We start from the raw sequence: 14,636 nt of genomic DNA, 5'->3' as shown, positions 1-14,636 counted from the left end.
TACTTTCAGCCGATAGAATGATAGTTTTGCCGGGTAGAATGATACTTTCAGCCGATAGAATGATAGGTATTTTTGGTGTATAAAATGACATTTTTGTTTAATAAAATGATACTTTTACCTAATAAAATGATAATCTAAGCGGATAAAATGACAGTAACATTATAAAAATGATAGTTTAGCTAAAGAAATTGCATATAAGCTGATAAAATGATACTTTAACGTGACAAAATGACATAAAACTGATAAAATGATAGTTTTTCCGGATAGAATGATACTTTCAGTCGATAGAATGATAGTTTTGCCGGGTAGAATGATACTTTCAGCCGATAGAATGATAGGTATTTTTGGTGTATAAAATGACATTTTTGTTTAATAAAATGATACTTTTACCTGATAAAATGATAATCTAAGCGGATAAAATGACAGTAACCTTATAAAAATGATAGTTTAGCCGAAGAAATTGCATATAAGCTGATAAAATGATGCTTTAACGTGACAAAATGACATAAAATTGATAAAATGATAGTTTTTCCGGATAGAATGATACTTTCAGCCGATAGAATGATAGTTTTGCCGGGTAGAATGATACTTTCAGCCGATAGAATGATAGGTATTTTTGGTGTATAAAATGACATTTTTGTTTAATAAAATGATACTTTTACCTGATAAAATGATAATCTAAGCGGATAAAATGACAGTAACCTTATAAAAATGATAGTTTAGCTGAAGAAATTGCATATAAGCTGATAAAATGATACTTTAACGTGACAAAATGACATAAAACTGATAAAATGATAGTTTTGCTGGATAGAATGATACTCTGAGTTGATAAAATGATACTTTTGACTGACTGATAAAATGATAAAATGATATATGTTAGGTTTATTGCATAGAATGATAGTTTTTCCGGATAGAATGATACTCTGAGTTGATAAAATGATACTTTTGACTGACTGATAAAATGATAAAATGAGCGAAATTCAGAAATTAAATGAGCGAAATTTGGATACGTAAATTTTATCATGAGCGAAATGACATATTTACCCCCGCACTTTTTTTTATGAAGTAAATCTAAGTTTGAATATCAACCGCGTGATTTTAAAAATGTGTGGTCCAGATTTGGTTATAGGGTTATTATGGAAATTGGGGTTATCATTATAATGCACCCATATATATATATATATATATATATATATATATATATATATATATATATAGGGTTTTGATCCATGCAAAAGCATTCTTAATACAAAAATGCAGAACCAAGCATACAAAAGTCATTTTTAGGTCATTGTAAGCTTATTTTTACGTCATTATAGTAAGGATGACATGAAATGGTCTTAACATGACCTCAAATCCAAAGTTTATAATATGACCTAAAACTGCTTTACAATGACCCTCCGTGTTTTTGTTTAATTATTGACCATTGGATTGTCAAATCTCATGGTCAGGATTTGGTCTGGATTTTGTATTGAGATCAAGTTTTGTATTGAACATTTTCATATATATATATATATATATATATATATATAGGGGAGTGTTATTCTCCTATTCATCCCTTAGATCCTTTATTCTTCTTAATATGAGCCGTTATATCTCATTCATCAACGGTCCAGATGATCTGCATTATTACACTATAATGGTGCATTATTAGTCGGTGTGCATTATTCAACTGAAAATCTGCATTATTACACTATAATGGTGCATTATTAGCCGGTGTGCATTATTCAACGGAAAATCTGCATTATTAAATGACACGTGGCACTAATCTAACCGTCGGATGACAAAATCGTGGGGCTGAGATTGAGAAGGAAAAAGGAGAAAATATGCAAAAAGGAAATGAATATATATATATATATATATACGGTATAACATAACTTACAGTGTTTTCCGTTAATATAAGCCAAAATTTCAGTACAATGTGCGCTATGTGACAATTCATATCGTTATTATACCAAAATCTTTCGGTAAGATGTCAAATCATACTTAATATATTTGATATTTTTCAGTACGATAAATATGGTATATTAATATCTGGATATATTTCAGAACCCTAATCACCAATAACCAAATTTTCATGAAACGACTTTATTAGGATGAGATTCCAAATATGTGGTGTTGATTGTAATGCTATTTCCTATAGGTCAAGATTTATTTCAAGTAACATAAAAGTGTGCAAATTAATTTTGCTCGGTATTGGGAAAAGCATCATCCGAATAATTTTCTATTTTCTGTTCATTTTCATTTTACCTACATGGGCTTCTCGCACTTTGACGGCCTCAATTATTTTGGCATATTTACAGATGGGCCTAACAATTTCACAATTTGGGCTTTTTATTGGTCACAACATAGGCCCAAACCTATGACCAATAAGACTAAAATTTCACACTCTCAAGTCTCAACCCAACAGTGACTGAGAAACCAAATTAATCGGAAAAAAAAGCAGCGACTGGAAAAGAGTGATGGCGTGGTGCGCCGCCGCGAGGAGCTTCCACATGCCGGCGATCGATGTCGGCTCTCTACGCTCTCGCGCGCCCTTAGCCGCCGGAATCGGCTGTGTTTCCTTGGCTGCCGCTAACTTCCGCCGCTCCGGCCCCTCGCCGCCTTTCGCCTCCTTAGGCATCTCCACTGATGCTAATCCAGGTGAGGCATTCTCATTTTCATCCTCATTTCTGATGTTTCTACGATGCGATGATTTTGTTTGTTTGTTTGTTTGTTTGTTTGTTTGTTTGTTTGTTCTGCTTCACTGTTTGCGTTTCCGAATTGTACCTTGTGCACGACCGATTGTACCTTCTGTTTTCAACTTGCGTCTTCTGAATTGGGGAAGCTTGAGTTAGTTTTTTCGCAATTATTTGGGAATTTTCGAATTTTCGATTATGCTTATACGGTTTTAATGTGCTGTTGAAATTTGAAACTAGTTTTGAAGGAAGCTGTTCAGACAGAAAAAGCTCCGGCGGCATTGGGGCCGTATAGTCAAGCCATCAAAGCGAATAATATGCTTTTCATGTCTGGGGTTCTTGGACTTGTTCCTGAGGTTTGTAATCGGATATATCCATAGATATATAGAAATGAGTGTTTAAATACTTTACCTAATGTATATTAATCAGTAACCAATGTGCTCTATTGATTGATCATTGTAATGTGTAAAAATTAATGTTCTAAAAGAAGCATTACTGTATATAGCAGATCCCAAATCACAATCCTATATATATGTTGGAAAAGTTCTATTTGAAATGAATTCCATAAATATCTGTCAAGGTGGTTACAAGGAATTTTCTTTGGTTAATATGCAGACTGGAAAGTTTGTCTCGGATAGCGTAGAAGATCAAACTGAGCAGGTATGCCCTTACATATCAACCTTTGTGCACTACAGATTTTTAAGATTCTGTTTTCAAACAAAATGTATACTTTGTGGAGGCCCAAACACATGAATTCGTTTGTGGCTATATCTCTCACTAGTAGGAGTAGGGCTATCTGATGATGGTAAGATTTGCCACTATAAATCTTTTAGGCATAATGAGAACAATTTAGTTCAATTCAATTGAAGTTTATATGTATAACAATGTGTAGATGAAGTTTCCTTGAGTCAACCATCATAATTATGCTATGATCCAATTCAATTTGTCAATCTAAAGGTATATTCATGGATCAATGTCCAGCACAACATAGTCTGGAGTGTGCCACATTTTAAGTTAGCGTCGTTTGTAGAACTTTGTACTTGAGAAAAAGATAGTTCTTGATTAACAAGCCGGTCTATGTAATATTCATCTTAAGAAACGTAAGAGGCTAATATGATGTGAGATCTTAGGGAAGAGGTAACTCTATTATTCTATCCTCTTTCTTCCTAATTTTTCACTTGGAAGCGACACCTTTCGAAGAAGACATTACATGTAATGCTATCCTGGATACTTGCAGATGGTTTATATGTTTATGATGTTCTTTTCGGCAAATGAGGCTTGCTGATAATATTTGAGCTAATGTGCTGTACTAGGTTCTTAAGAATATGGGTGAGATACTGAAGGCTAGTGGTGCAAGCTATGCCTCGGTTGTCAAGACAACAATCATGTGGGTACTTCTGTTTCATTCGGGAAAACCCATCCATTTTTCTTTCACATATACAATATGACCAGTCTTCTTTTCTCTTTTTTTTTTTTTGTAATTCTAATTAACATTATGTCTCTTGCTTGTCTAGGTTGGCTGATCTGAAAGACTTCAAGAAAGTCAATGAAATTTATGCTAAATGTGAGTTCTATTAATGAAGTCAACTCAGTAGTTTATATTACTACAAATATGTTTATTCACACTTTGCTATCCAGAGTTCCATTTCCCATGTTCTTGAATCTTTGTATTCTCTTGGAAAATTTTTATTAGTTGTGAAACCTTCTTATATTATAGAACATCTAATAGTTGTCTATGTTTTTATTGTGGAAGGTATTACTAATGATTTATACTGCTGCAGACTTTCCAGCACCGGCTCCAGCACGTTCAACCTACCAGGTTGCCGCCTTACCATTGGATGCAAAAATCGAGATCGAGTGCATTGCCACACTGCAATAAGCTCGAAAGGGATCTAGTTCTGCATCCGAATCATTCTCCATGAATTCTAAAAATTTAATTTGGAGAATTCTGTGAAATCTCTGAGGTCAATTCATGATTGCTTCTGTATGTTTTTATTTTCAGCACCAAAGAGTCATGTGACAACTGCAATGCATCATCAATTCTGCAGAATGCAGATCAAGTAGACAACCTAAAATTGTATCCATTTTTACTTTGGGAAATTTGTAATTTGAAACCCAGCAAAATTAGTCTTAATTTCTTATGAGTTTCAATAATATATTAATATTTCCATTTTGTTGCAAATTTGTCCCTTGTATTTATTCAAGATACAAACTTCATACCTGCAAAATAAATGATCCAATTATTCACCTTGTTCATTGACAAAATTAACTGCAAGAGAGGACAACCCAAAGAAGACCCACCATCTATTTTGAATTGTGACATTAGATAGATTTTTTAAGTCTCAACTTCAAACTCATACTCCCTCCGTTCCCAAAGAGTATGAACTTTGAATTCGGCACGAGTTTTAATGCATTATTAATAAAGTAAAATAGAGATAGATAGAGAAAGTTTATTAAGTATTGTTAGTGGAGAATGGATCTCACCTCATTGGAGAGAAAGAGTTTCCAAAATTATAAAGTTCATACTCTTTGAGGACGGATGGAAAAGGAAATAGTACATACTCTTCAGGGATGGTAGGAGTACAAAGGAACAAAATTTGCACCAAATCGAAAGATTGAGACATTATTCAATGATTTAAAAATTTAAGAATAAAATTACAGTTATCTCAGTAGAACATGATGTTATTTCCCTCTTCCTCCATGTCCCATGATGCTAATAACAAGAGAGCAGTTTTTGGACATGAAAAAGATTCCATTCCAATAGTAGACAACACAACAAGGCTTGGGAAAAGAAGCAACTAACTGAGCAGAGCAGAGCAGAGCAGACTGTCTGCAGCCAAATTACAGATACAATGTTTACATCATAGTAACTAATAAATACCGCCATTTGCTTAGGCTGCTCATCAGCAAAATTGCTATCTCCTAACACGGAATACCTCATAATAATCCATACCTTAGCTTTGCGAATGCCGACAAGCAAGATCCATTTAACGCATGATCCGAGCCCCCGGTGGAGATGCCTGTGGTCGAGCTGGCGGAAGACAAGTTACCATTTATAGGAGTTTCAAATCTTGTGCTTCAAAACCTGGCGCAACTGGACCTTTTGGCTCTCCATTCTCGCCTCGAGCAGTCTCGCCTTCAAACTATTCCTCTGCCCGGTGCGTGGCCATTCAATGCACCCTTTCATAGCACGATTCACGTGTGGGTTTCCTGAGTCGGGCGAGCTCCACTGCCCCGACAAATCTTGGGGGCTAAGGCAAGCTTTTGCTGAGCCGTGATCAGGTGACATGATACCTGCATTAGAAAGCCTACCATTCGAGAGCCTTCCATCGACTGATATGATCTTGTAATTGTCACCGTTGCTCGGGCACGACCTCCATAGTTTAGATATTGAAGAGACCCTCTTCAACTGCCTCAGTCTTGCTGAGTCCACTTCGCTGATTTCCATTATTGGCGTCTCCTGCCCTCCATCTTTGTCCCATTCCATCCCATTCATTGGGACGTTGCTGGCCTGGAAATTCTTGTTGACAGAAGGGTCGCTTCCGTCTGGTGAGTAACTTGAGCCCCGATCCTCAGGGTGGCTCACGGTTTCCCACTCGCTCGCGTCCTCTTCTAGCTCGTCACTCTGGTTCATATATACATTGGAACTCCTGTGAGCGCCGTCTTTGTTGAGCATCTTTATTTCAGGACTCACTGTGTGTATCTTGGAGGCATGACTCGCAGGGGTGTAGCCAACGCTTGGCTCGACCTCTCTCTCATTGGATTCGCCGAAATTGACATCTTCAAAGACGGAGAAAATGTCGTCAGAGTTCGGGGGCTCGTACGTTAAATCACGAACGTCTTGTATGTTAAGAGAGGCGGCTGCCTGCCGTAAAAATTCTGCTTTCTTCATCTCCTGCGAATCTGATCTAGAGTTCAGGAACGGTTCAAGATCCGCTATAAGCCTGTTCATCTGGGAGTACTTCTCTTCGAGCATCACCTTGGCATCGACCAATTTCATTTGAACCCGTTCCTCGCGCCAAACCTCAGCCATTTGCAACATCTTCCTCTCTTCATCCACTTCCTCCCGAAGTTTCATCGACTCTCTCTTTAATGCTTCCACTTCAGCCTTGTCTTCTCCAATCTCTTTCGCTAGCTCATCGCAAACCTCCTCTATCAGTACTCTGGCCTTCCTTTCCTTCTCATATTCATGCAGGTAACGCTTGGCCGATAGCTTGGCATCAGCTAACTCGTTGACCAGCTTAGAATTGACGATCTCCAGCCTTTGCCGGTTCTTCTTTTCCCTGGTAACATCAGCTTTCATGTCATCTATAATAGCACGAACTTTTTCGTGTTCTCTGCTCCGCCATGCAGCTCTTTCCTCACTGAGTTTACGCAAGAATTGTTCTAGTTTCTTCTTTGAAGATCTGCGATCAGTTTCAAGCTCGTTGATTCTTGCTCTAGCCTGCTCCAGCTCTTCCTTGAGTGCAGATATTACTTTAGCAGAACTTGCTCGGTGCTCATCGTTAGGCTTTGTTGGGCCGAATATATTCTTCACTTCCTCCGATACTTTCCAACCATCAGGATCCCACTTTGTCGCACCCTCCATCGCATAATTCGGAAATTGAAAAGAAGGTTCAAACTGCAGGGTGTAAAGAGGGTTTTCAATTTTAGAATAAAATGTATTCAAAGTCTGCAAGAAGAAAGAAGCCACATTGAAATTCACTTGATCGAAGAAGGCAAAAGAATACAAGCGAGTTAGCAGAGCTTAATTCGACACTCAAACCAAATAGTAGAAGCAATAACCCCAAAAATAAACAGCAATAAAAAGGTAAACCTTGTAGAGAAGGGAGTGTTTTGGACCAGAGACGGACTGTGGAGAGTCGGGATCCTCAGCAGGAGAATGATGCACTTTGTCTGCGTGATGACAATGGATAGAGGCTCCGAAATGGCCACCTCCAGACTGCAAGTAACAAGCAAAGTCAATCCCTTGAAATGCAAAAACTAGCAATAGCCCTAATCAATACATAACAACATAACATCTAAACAACGCCATAACCATCAAAGCAGCAATCTTTAAAGATGAAATTAATAACAAAGCTGGTTCAAGAGCTCTAGCATCACAATCATTCACTAAGAATTAAAAATCAGACCAGTAAATCCAACTGCCAACCAATACTAAATGATTAAAAAATATATATATATCTTAATCACCCCCAAATTTGCCATCTCTCTTCTATCTAATTTGGAGCTCATCCCCACCAATCCATCATTCAAATCACAAACACACAATTTATGAAAACTGACAGCCTCAATTTTCACATAATGCAGAAATCCAAACCTAATTAGAGAAATATTAATAATTTTTAAGAATTGAACTCCACCTGAATCCCTAATCCTCCTTGGGCGACATTATCCTGCAGCTCCGCCAGCCGCAGCCGCCACAACCCGGCGGCTAGCTTCCTAGAGGAAACCCCAGCCCTATTCCTCCGACGGCCGTTCCGGACGGCTTCCCCGGCCTTCTCCTCCTCCCCATCCGCAGCTACATTATTCTCATCGAACTTCCACCTGAGCAAAGGGGTTTCGGGTCGGCTGCTCCGCTTCGTAGTCGGAGCTCCGGATTCCCTCCTCAAACGGACTCCGGAGTGGGCCTTGCGGCGCGGCGGCTTGCGCGGAGGGAACCCGGGCTTCTCGGGAAGATCTGAAGGGTTTCGAGGGGACTGGATTTGGTGGCTGGCACCTGTCTCTATCGTCACCTTCATCTTCTAATTTCCCCCATTTACAAGACAAAACCGTTGAAATTGAGCTCCTTTTGCAGGTGGAAGCTCGAAATGGCGGATCTTGGAGCGTTTACCGGCGGCGGAGCTTGTGATTTTTGGTGGTGGGAGAGGCAGAGGGAGAGTGAATAGATATGTACGGTCAACGGTTTCTGCTTTCAATTACTGCACACATCAAATATTGGATTGCATTTGCGAATTGGCTTTCACGACGTCGTAAGCTTCCATTTATTTTTTTCAAATTATGAAATTTAAAATTACTACTACTACGGAGGAACTGACCTATATTTGGATTATTATATACATACATGTGTTTTGATTTATTTATTTAATATTTTTGCTATAAAATTATTGACATAGTTATAGTCCTTTTTCTACTGTTTTTATTGAATTTTTTAGGTGAAACTTCAATATTGAATCATTATGTCTGGACCAGACTGAATTATTACTTCGTTTGAATTGAATTTCTTCACTAGATCAATAGTTTTATGGCCCTTTTTTTTGGTGACAAACGAAATTGGGAATACCTTATGAAGAAAAAACTAGAGTATGAGTTAATTTAGAATCTGAGTTAATTATTTCTGACTAAATGGAAAAAAAATAAAGAAAATATGTGAAGCCTGTGTGTTTAGCATGTGGGTCGGCCATTAACGGCCAAATTGAATTAGTATATTATTCGTATTTGCTGAATTGGAATCCAATGTATACCAAATAATTTTGATGTCATTTTATTTCCAAACAAATTGATAAACATTTAATTTGTTACTACGCCGCAGACCAATCATGGAGATGGGTGTGTACTTTTATTTTATTACAGTGATGATTCGGTAAATCTCTAAACCATGATTTTCCCTCAGTGTTTTAGTAAGTACGTTTAGTATTTGATTAAATACTTATGTTTTATGACTAATTTCAAAAACAGTTAGTATGATTTTCCAGTCAAAATACTTGATAGCACTTTCATTGTCCTCTAACAACAAATAGACGTGTGATCAAATACTAACTTTTTACAGTAATAATTAATAGAGGGAACAACTTTTTAGGTCCACGAACTTTGCTAAAGTATCATTTTAGTTCCGTGAACTTTGAAAATATCATTTTAGGTTCATCAACTACAAGTTAATATCATTTGAGGTATTTTGAATTTTTTCCAGACGAAAATGCCCTTAAGGCCTTCAAAGGGCAACTTGGACAATTCTTTCTCCACTCATCTTGACGGTAAATTTTTATATTTAAATTCAATTTGGATGGTAATTGATCTCCATTCTGAAATTCATACAAATAATACTCCAAATGACAATCTAAATTAATATAGCTATCTAATTCCAAAATAAATAAACTAAATATAATTCACAAATCACATATAGTAAGTTCTTAAAATGCAGTTTAGATTGAAAAAATAAAATAAAGTATCAAGTCTCAATTCACTATCCCTAAATAATTGGTCATCTAATAATTGAAAAATTAATAATATTTTTCAAGGCAAATTTTAATTATATTTAAATTCAATTTGGATGATAATTGAATAAAAAAGTAATAAAAAAAATTGTTAGACTCTAGGTCTTTGACGCAAGATGGTTAACAATCTGTAATTATTAAGGCCCAATGTATGATTATTTTTAGGGATGTCAATCCAACTTGAAATCCGCGGGCCGGCCCGAATAGCCTGATAAAATTAGCGGGTTAAGGTTATATTGTCGCAACCCGAATATAAAACAGGATAAATGGGTTGGCCCGAACGAGTTGCAGGTTATATTTTTTTAATTATAAAACTAAGTTTTAGTGTTTTTTCTTATACTTTTGGATTTCATATGCCACAATTTACTCGGTTCACACTACCAACTATCAAATTCTACTTTACCACATTCTTCCATCGTTCCATCATCCACCACTACCGGTTTAACAATATCCATTAGTCAATGTATTGTAAGTAAATATATTAAGTTGAATATCAATTTGTTTTTGTAAAGGGTGTGAGTGAAGAATAACATGGATGTTAAAGATTTGATAGCAAACAAATGAGTTAGTTATTTCAGTAACACAAGTAAGTACTTTTTGATCAAGTTGTTGGAGTTGTTGTAGAGGATCTTCATGTTGTGTTTCCTTATCCATATATTTGAACTTTCATTGATCAAATCACTTTCATTGAATAAAGTGCTTAGATCCACATATATCTTTCTGTATTTATAATCTTTTTGTCTTCGTTTCAATCACTTAATCAACTTTGTAGTTTCATAATTACCAAGAATTCTTATTAGCCCACATCTTTTTTGTAATGTCATCTGCCTCATTAGATATAATCTAACAATATAACCATTTAAGTGTAGAGCTATACATCACAAAATTGGTTGGGTTCTACTTATCCCAATAGCCTCATTCCATCTACTCGTACTGCCTAACCATTTCATTTTTCACTACATGTCACAACATTGGGAAAACATGGATAATTTGGATGGAGAATATGACAATAATCTTTTGAGAAACATGGCATCATGATTTCATCTCATTCTTAGTATTCTTCGTATGACTTGCAAATCTTGCAAGTTAAATCTTTATGGGGTAGCCGAATAAGGTCTAATCCGAATCCGATCTGTTAAAAAAAATTTCAACCTAAACGTGAATCTGACCCTATTTCCTTCAAATCCAAATACGACTTGCACAAGATTGGTTAATGACACAATATAATTTGAATTGACACCACATGGTTACACCATTAAAACATGAATATTAAAGCTATAGGTTAAAAACTCTATTTACACAAACTTAAATAATAAAATTAAGTGTATAATTTTTTAAAAGAACATATATAATTAAAATAATAATACTCCTTATTTTTTTTAATGATTATCATATTCTCAACCAGTGGACTCAATAAAGACATAAATCAATAAAATTTGACCTAAATTTATTTCTTTTGAGAGGGACAAACTAGAAAACTGCGTAATTAAAAAATTCAACAAAAAAACAAGGCGCGTCTGCTTCATATTTTCCATTATTCCTCTGCAAAAACCCTAGCTTCTTCCGGCGGTTTACATAACCAAATCCGGCGAATATCTATGCGGCTTCTGTGAACTCGAATTCGAGTTGAGAGTGTATTTCTGAGGTTAGTACGATTTTGAATTGACTAATTTGTGTCGGCTTATACTACAAGTAATTGGGGAACCGAGGGTTTTTTAGTTATACTCTGCTTTTAATCTCTTCTTTTGTGAATAAGGCTTACTTTTCCGGAATCCGTTGATCACTCATACTGTGCTTCGTTTGCTGTTTTTGCTAAATTTTCCTTGTTTGATTTTTTTTTTTTGCTTCGCCATGGCTGGGGCTGAGCTAGATTTGGAAATGTTAGCCCGAAATTGACCGGGCCCGCATATAAGCCTCGGCGGGCCAGTTTAGCGAATTTTTGTTTTAAAAAAAACCCTAAATCTAAATCTGATTTAAATTCCTCTTCTCTCCCACCCACTCAAGCCTCCGCCGCCGCCACAACTCATTCGTTATCATTCCTCCACTGCCTGTTTCCACCTCATAAAGGTCAGAGCAACCATCCAAAATTAACAATTCAATTTAATCTAGGTTTAACCCTCGCAGTCTGGTGTTCAAATTTGAACTTACATTGGCAAGTTCAGTGTGTAGTTTTCTGTAATTTTACTTATTTACTCTTTCTATATATGTATATAAGTATATGCTACTATAATATTTTATCGGTTACAGGTTTGGTGATTTGTTTTAACCTTTGAATGATAGGGCCTTTGTTAGATGTTTTGGAAATAGAAGTTCAGCTCACGTCACTTAATTTTGCTTCTTCAAGATGGAAACACAATGCTTGATTAGGATAGTATTACAATGCTAAATGCTTATGCTATCTTTTCAAATAAGTTTTTGATGAACGGCCAAAGTGGTGCACTGGCCGTTGGTAATACCTGAGACTGGCATGGTACAAAAAATATGGCCAATAAGAAGTCCAGCCTGAATCTAATGATTGGCTTACTCGATGGTTATTGAGAGTCAGCCATACTGCTTGCTCTCCAGTATGGAAATTTATTGGGCTCGTCTACATAAACAAGTCAAATTAAATACTTAGAACTTTGAAGGACTCATTTGGAAGAATTTAGGTGTTGATATTTGGTTGTAAATTATTTATTGCCCTGGTGTTTTTGTTCAAAAAACTTGAAAGGGTATAGCATTTTGACCTTCAATTTATAAGTCTCCTATATAATATAATGATACAAACTAGCAATATAAAGTTCTTTGGAAGAATTTACCTTGTTAATTTCACAAATTACTGGCTCATTCAGGTTACCTGCTTTAATATTTGTAACCTTACGTTTTTTCGTTATTTGTTTTGGCCGGAAATATATAAAATTCTGTGATTGGGATGTATTATTAATTCCTGAAAATTTTGCTTAAAGGTAACCTCTTGCTTTGAACTTTTGTTACTTATTCTGCTGTTCAAGTATAGTTGAGTCAACCCAGTTTCTGTGTAACTTTACCACCAACCTTCTGTATGTACAAATCTCGTAGCATAAGAAAATTTAACCTTAGGTACTCCTTTAATAAGTATTTTGTTGTCTGGCAGGGGCGAAGGACCATAAGAGAGTTGGCTAGCAGGTGAAACTTCATTATATTTTTTAGGATGAATCAATATAATCAAGGGGAGAGCTCAAGTGGCCTTTCTATACTTCCATTAAAGCGTAGGCGTGGTCGTCCTCGCAAAGATCCGAGCCTAAAGCGTGCACAAGCTGCTCATGCACCACCTGGTTATGAAGGAGCAAAAGAATACCATCCCCAGCGAGCTGACCGAGCTGATGGAGTCAACAGTATGGTCGGCCAGGCAGTAAGTGGTGTTGTTGAGGCCACATTTGATGCTGGTTATTTGCTTACTGTTCAAATTGGAAACTCCACTACAAAGTTGAGGGGTGTTGTTTTTAAACCAGGAAATTATGTCCCGGTCACAGCTGAAAATGATGTTGCTCCTCATCTTCAAATGATCAGGAGAAATGACGTTCAGCTCCCTGCTGAAAACCGTGGCTGGTCCCGTCGCCAGAAACTTGCTATCCAACCTGGAGCACTGGGGCCTTCAAAACGCAAGAGCGGAACGCCAGTAGCAGCTCCTTCTGTCCCAACAGTGGGCGCGAGAGGCACTGTTGTTCCTGTTGTGCTTCAACCCTCTAGTTTTCAAAATGGATTGCCAACTTCAAACAAAATGCCTTCAGATGCATCCAGAACCTCCCATGTGTTGTCATTCGGAGATAAAGATGTCCATATGGCTGAACCCTTATCCATCTTGCCTCCGGATAAATCTATACCTGTTAGCCAGTTATTTCTAGGCGCACAACCCCACACGAGTCATCAAATTTCCCAAGGGACGGAGAAGAATGACAACAATCCATTCAATGAAGGAGGCACTTCTGAGGTTAGACTAGGAGAGAAGGAAAATCCAACTGAATCAACTGAGAATGACATTTCGGGCTCTTCAGAATCTTCAGATACTCAAACTGATAGTGGTAAGGAAGCAACTAAATCACCAGCAGAAGATGCAGGCATAGTCTCCAAGCAAGACACTCAGCCTTTCTCAACTGAGTCAGTGCAGAGTGCTTCCATAACAAAACCATTCTTCAACTATGGAACTGGCAGGATGACCGAGCTCTTACAGGTAAGAGAATGCTGAAAGTCTTGCTAACATGATTTCAAATATAAACTAGTATGTTACCCCGTGTTAAACTTGATGTCTGTGTTAGGCTGTCCAGGAGAATATGAAAGATACCCGGACACAAATTGCTGAACATCCACCTTCCAGTTCAAATTGTGACGCCCGTGCAGAAAATGACACAAAACTGGAAGGCAGTGCAGCTCCATGATCGATACACTTAAACATTTATTTGCACCTGATTTGCTTACTTGTATAGCATAGTTGTGCTGGAACTCTTAAGCAACTGCAGTGGCCAACATCCCAAAAGTGTAGAGCAGGAGATGAATTTTACAGTGATGAAATTTAGGGATATGTTTATGTTTTGTTGTAGATGCAAAGCCTTTCATGACCATTTGTAACTTTGTATCCTTATTTTCCAAAAGTTACTTGTTTCTCTCTCATGAGCTTTCATCCTTATTTGGTGGAATGCACACTTTTTCCCTTCCATCCCACATTCTTTGTGCCAAGATGAATTTGTTTGTGCTTTGGTGTTGATGCAGGATTTTATATCCAAAGTTT

The 14,636-nt window shown here is 37.0% G+C and overlaps 3 protein-coding genes across 5 annotated transcripts; 2 read left to right on the top strand and 1 right to left on the bottom strand.

The window, feature by feature from the left end:
* Positions 1 to 2,402: 2,402 nt before the first annotated feature.
* LOC121785736 (reactive Intermediate Deaminase A, chloroplastic-like) lies at positions 2,403 to 4,860 on the top strand. Its single transcript, XM_042184154.1, has 6 exons — positions 2,403 to 2,643; positions 2,919 to 3,034; positions 3,294 to 3,338; positions 3,992 to 4,065; positions 4,193 to 4,242; positions 4,460 to 4,860. Exons 1-6 carry the CDS (start codon positions 2,463 to 2,465, stop codon positions 4,555 to 4,557), a joined length of 564 nt encoding a protein of 187 aa, XP_042040088.1. The 5' UTR covers positions 2,403 to 2,462; the 3' UTR covers positions 4,558 to 4,860.
* A 399-nt stretch (positions 4,861 to 5,259) lies between these two features.
* Positions 5,260 to 8,656, bottom strand: LOC121787757. Of its 2 annotated transcripts, XR_006047531.1 has the most exons (4): positions 8,042 to 8,656; positions 7,495 to 7,620; positions 5,632 to 7,299; positions 5,260 to 5,508 (listed from the first exon to the last, which is right to left on the bottom strand). XR_006047531.1 is itself a non-coding variant. In XM_042186597.1 (3 exons), exons 1-3 carry the CDS (start codon positions 8,417 to 8,419, stop codon positions 5,743 to 5,745), a joined length of 2,061 nt encoding a protein of 686 aa, XP_042042531.1. In that variant the 5' UTR covers positions 8,420 to 8,656; the 3' UTR covers positions 5,260 to 5,742. The 2 variants fall into 2 exon arrangements, 1 of the variants encoding a protein (XP_042042531.1); XM_042186597.1 differs by having other exon boundaries at positions 5,260 to 7,299.
* A 2,712-nt stretch (positions 8,657 to 11,368) lies between these two features.
* LOC121787540 lies at positions 11,369 to 14,569 on the top strand. 2 transcript variants are annotated; one of them, XM_042186306.1, is made up of 3 exons: positions 11,369 to 11,537; positions 13,005 to 14,081; positions 14,167 to 14,569. In XM_042186306.1, exons 2-3 carry the CDS (start codon positions 13,062 to 13,064, stop codon positions 14,284 to 14,286), a joined length of 1,140 nt encoding a protein of 379 aa, XP_042042240.1. In that variant the 5' UTR covers positions 11,369 to 11,537; positions 13,005 to 13,061; the 3' UTR covers positions 14,287 to 14,569. The 2 variants fall into 2 exon arrangements, with proteins under 2 accessions (XP_042042240.1, XP_042042241.1); XM_042186307.1 differs by lacking the exon at positions 11,369 to 11,537 and adding an exon at positions 11,590 to 11,959.
* Positions 14,570 to 14,636: the final 67 nt, after the last annotated feature.

This window comes from Salvia splendens, chromosome 22, assembly GCF_004379255.2.
Source record: "Salvia splendens isolate huo1 chromosome 22, SspV2, whole genome shotgun sequence".
Taxonomy (NCBI): Eukaryota; Viridiplantae; Streptophyta; class Magnoliopsida; order Lamiales; family Lamiaceae; genus Salvia; species Salvia splendens.
Note: the sequence above shows the minus strand (reverse complement) of the source record. Positions and strands in the feature narration are given on the sequence as shown.